The following is a 4,789-nucleotide window of genomic DNA, read 5'->3' on the forward strand; positions in this document are numbered from 1 at the left end:
ATTATTATCGTCTCAACCCATGTTTTCTTATTTACCACTTTTACCCTTTATTAGGATCTACACCAAAAGAAAATTGAAAAGAAATTTAAAAGAACATAAGAAAAAAAAATTAAATCTTTAAAAGAAAGGAAGAAAAATAATTATTATATTTATATTCCACGGTTCTTCCATAGAATTAATGATAAATATTCAGTCAGTTTTATTAAAACAAATTAAATTGAATAAATTAAAAAAATTTAAATATTTATAAAAATTAAATTAAAATAAAATTGAGAAGAAATTTAATTGAATCCGGTTCAATTTAATTTGGTTGATTGAATGTTTTATTTTTTAAAATTTAGTTAAAATATTTTCATTTTAATTAAAATTAATTTTTTATATGATTAAAATAATATATTATTAACTAATTGATTTAATTTAATTTTATTGAATTCTTTTTAATTAAATTAAAATAGTTTAAATTAATTCAATTAATTAATTATTTCAATTTGAGCAGGACAGTCCTCGCCCCCAACATAAAACTCAATAACCTATTTATAAGAAAGCATTTAAGTATTTTCTCCTTATTCCTCTTCAGTTCCTAAGGTTTTGGGGGGAATTTGATTGAAAAATACAAATTCTTACTCCCACTCCCGTTTCTCTTCATTTCTCCCCTTCGTTTTCTGTGCCACCAACAAAAATTTCATAATTCTCATCTATTGAACTTTTCCCTCTCCATTTCTCTCCATCCAAACAAACCATGACCATTGCTTCGCTAAATCCTATCAACTTCGTCAATTTTTCTCTCGTTTTCTATTACTTCTCCATGTTTCCTGCTCTTTTTGTAGGAAAATGGGCGAGAAAATCCGCTTCCACAATCATCTCTGCCACCACCTACATTGTTTTCCTCATTTTTGACTTCCTTGACATGATCTTTTGCATTATTTATGGGTGTCTTGATGAGTTGTTTGAAGGGAAGCCCTCCCATTGTTATTGCGGAGACAGGGGAGAGATACAGGGGAGGGTGTGGGATGATGGGGACAATGAGCTTTCAGAGACTTTATATGGAAGGAACAACGTGTTTAGGCAAATGAGATTTCTGGGTTTTGGAAGAAATTGGGAGAATCGCAAGAAATCATTTGGTGGTGGCAGTGGAAAAAGGATTTGGTCTGATTGTGGGTGTGAGTCTTGTGTTTCTTGGATGAAAGATGGTGGACAGAATCTGCATGTAGTTGTCAAGGAGCCTTCGGCCAGTGATCCACTAAACCTTTAATACTTTTCATTTACTGTTCTTCCTATTCCTTTTTCCCTTACTGTGATTTGCTACTTAAATCTATGGGCTTTGTTTGTTTATATCACTTAAATCATTAAAAAGCTTTATCAGATAGAAAACTTAGATGCACATGAGATTTAAAACTTGACAAAAAGTGAGCATTGTGTTTATAACTATGGAGGATTTGATTCTGCGGTTGGAAAGCTTCCAGTTATCGTTTTAGTTTCTATTTGTTTGCTGAGAAATGGAAGATAAGAGCTAGGACGTATTCTGCTTCTTCATGGTTTGTTTTTGGGCAGCTTCATTGCTCAATTAGCTAATGCTGAATTATGCTTAATCCAGGCACTAATCAAAACAAGCACTGCTAGCACTGTTAGAATTTAGGACTGGAAATAGCCAGGTAAAACAGAAAATAGCTAACTAAAAATAACAAACATCAAACTCAGAAAAATAGAGCATAGAGCACATGATTTCTGCAACATTTATAACTAACTTTGCAGCAACAAGACCTTTACTTCAACAAACACTAACAAAATACTAACTTTGCAGCAACAAGACCTTTACTTCAACAAACACATAACAAAAACATCAAAATACCAACAAAAGATAAAAACAGAGCAATATGAAAAACCTTTTTCTTTTTTTTTTTCTTCTTATTTTTTCAGCATTTATTTACAGAAAATACACTCTTTCCCCTCTCTTTTACTGCAGCAAATTTTTTCTTTTTATAGGCAAAAGAAAAGTCTTACGAAGTTAACAACTACTTAACTATCACCTAATACAAGACAAATAAATCATTCAGTTTCAGCTAAAAATATGGAAGCTTATTCCTCTTGAACTAACCCAATCACATAGTAAGAGATCACCTGGAGATGATTGAAAAATCCGTGATTAATCCATTTGAATTGAAGTCTTTCCATATTGTTGCACATTCCATGGGCTGCATTATTTCATTAGCTCTTGCTGCTAAATACTCAAACTGTGTGAAATCAATCACCCTCGTTGCACCAGTGAGTATACAAGACTTAGATGCCATGCTTGATTGAAATATTTTGACCCTTTTCTGCAAATTTTAGCATTAAACTTATAGCCAACAACTCTTAACAGCCATGTCTTGATCTTTTGCTCAGGTGGTGTTGTTTAGAGTTTGGTTATGTGCATATCCTTGCTCTGACATTTTTCTTCCTCTCTAAATACACTGTAGCCTTACTTCTCAAGTTTAAAGGAAGAAGCAAGTTTTACGGCACTTCAGAAACTTGCTGGGAAGAGATTGTGGTCACCATTGCTGTTTTGTTCATCATTCATGTCATGGTATGAACACTTAGGGCGATTCGTCTGTTTTCTTGTCAGCCAAAACCACAGGATATGGGAGAGGATTTTGAAGCTGCTCACCTGGAGAAGGTAACACCAGCTTTAATTTACGCCATCATCAGGACAACAAACTTTAGCTTATTACAATTTGAACATGAGATATTATCAAAACCATTGAATTAAAAGTTCATTGTTTATCAATAAAACCATGTTCCGATAAGCTTATTGATATTTTTCGGGGATCTGCATTTCATCATTATTGACATGACCAGGCATACTCATCATTCAGCTTGGCATTCAATGCATAATGTGATATGTGGAGGGGCAAAATTTCTGGAGGAAATGTTGGAGAATTTGATGAAATCTGAAGTGAAAATATGTGTTATCCAAGGTGATGGCGACGAGGTCGTCCCCTTGGAGTGTAGCAAAAACATCAAGAGTAAGGTTTCTAATACAGAAATCAGTATCATCCCAAATGCTGATCATATTTCTGTAATAATTGGTAGAGAGAAGGATTTTACCAGGAATTTAGCCCATATATGGGCCTCATCTGCTGATAGTGAATAATTCTTTTTCTTAGTTGAAGCAGTGATAGCGGGTTGTCGAAGCCGTCAAAAATAAACCTATTATCAACCAACAAAATAAATTTGCAGATAGTGGCAATAGGGTCGAACCACAGGGATTTGACACTACGAATTTTCCTATTAATGACTTGGACAAGTAAATAACAAGTAATTAAAAGAGGGGGGTTTGATTTGATGAGTTAATATTAAATAGCAAGAGAAAGCAATAATCTAAAAAGATGAGAATTTCAATGGGAGAAGGATTCTAGTTGAAGCATGGATCTGTTTCAGTTTGTTTAGAATTGATTATTGATCTTTTTAATACTCTTATCTATTTCAATAAGTTAGTTTAGGACGTGGAAGACGCTTCTCACAATCCAAATTCCTCCTTAGTTTAAGTTTGATTAGGAAACGTTCGCTACTCAACATTGCCAACTGCATGGTCAGGTTTAGATTATGCAACCGATTATATTTGTGTTTAAATAATCTAAGCAATTACGGACATAAATTATTCAAACAATATATTACTCAAGCAATTTAAAAGCAATAGGCCTTAATTGATTCTAAAAACAAAGTAATAATTATAGAAAAATCAAGTTGCATAAATATTGAAGGTAAATAAGAGTTTAATAATGGAGATTTAAATCTCCCAATTCATCACAAATCTGAAATTCACCAACTTCAACTAGAAAAGAATGGATTTAGCCACTCATGGTGGACAAAATCACAAAAGGAAGAAGAAAGAAAAGAAGAAGAAACTGCTGTATTTTTTGCAGAATTGCTGAAGATGAGATGCTGGTTTGGGTTGCCTACTTTTATAGGTGAAGAGTCCAAGTTCAATTAGGGTTTGGAGTCCCTATTTTGATGTGGTCTTTGTAGTCTTTAATTCCTCTCTTGATGTTGAATTTAATTGCAATTGGAATTCCTTAGGTGAGAAACTCTTTCGTGGCTCTTGGAACTATGATGGCAGTGTTTGAAGTGGATTTAGACTTCTCAAAATTCGAGTTTCTGTTTTCTGTACAATTTCCCGCTCTGCTGTCAATTTCTGCTGTCAATGTGATTGGGGCGGGTGATTTGGGCAGATCACTTGCTCGATCTGCCCCAATCGCTTTCTGTGAGTCAGTCCAATTTTTAGCTTTCTGTCTCTGCGAGTGATTTGGCCAGTCTCTGCGAGTGATTTGGGCAGATCACTTGCCCATATCACTTCTGCCTGTTGCCTCCAGGTTTCTGCTTCAGCTTGATCTGGGCAGTGATTTGCCCAGATCGTTGCCCCAATCACTGTCTGTGAGTTAATCCCAGTTTTCTGCTTCAGTTTGATTTGGGCAGTGATTTGCCCGGATCGTTGCCTCAATCATTTTCCAGCTTTTTCTGCACTTTTTCTCTAATTTTCTATTTTCTTCCTTTTCTTCAAAAACGAGATAAAAATAATAAATTAAGCTAGAAAATGTGTAAATAAGCAATAATAAATATAATAAAAATGTGGCTAAATTATGCTTGATCAAATACCCCCACACTTAGCTTTTTGCTTGTCCTCAAGCAACAAATAACTTAGTCAATCAAGCTCCTTTTTCTTTTGAGTCTAAGTACCACTTAATCAGCCCCCTTAGACTCCTAAATTGAAGTATCACAGTATAGAGTACATACACCAAGGTTGTTCTTCTCT

General features: G+C 34.2%; 1 protein-coding gene across 1 annotated transcript; it reads left to right on the top strand.

Moving 5' to 3' along the window:
* The first annotated feature begins 577 nt into the window (after positions 1-577).
* Positions 578-3,324, top strand: LOC110621788 (probable lysophospholipase BODYGUARD 4). Its single transcript, XM_021766090.2, has 2 exons — positions 578-1,232; positions 2,457-3,324. The coding sequence occupies exons 1-2, from the start codon at positions 740-742 to the stop codon at positions 2,567-2,569; spliced, it is 606 nt and encodes a 201-aa protein (XP_021621782.1). The 5' UTR covers positions 578-739; the 3' UTR covers positions 2,570-3,324.
* Positions 3,325-4,789: the final 1,465 nt, after the last annotated feature.

Source organism: Manihot esculenta, chromosome 8, assembly GCF_001659605.2.
Source record: "Manihot esculenta cultivar AM560-2 chromosome 8, M.esculenta_v8, whole genome shotgun sequence".
Lineage (NCBI taxonomy): Eukaryota > Viridiplantae > Streptophyta > Magnoliopsida > Malpighiales > Euphorbiaceae > Manihot > Manihot esculenta.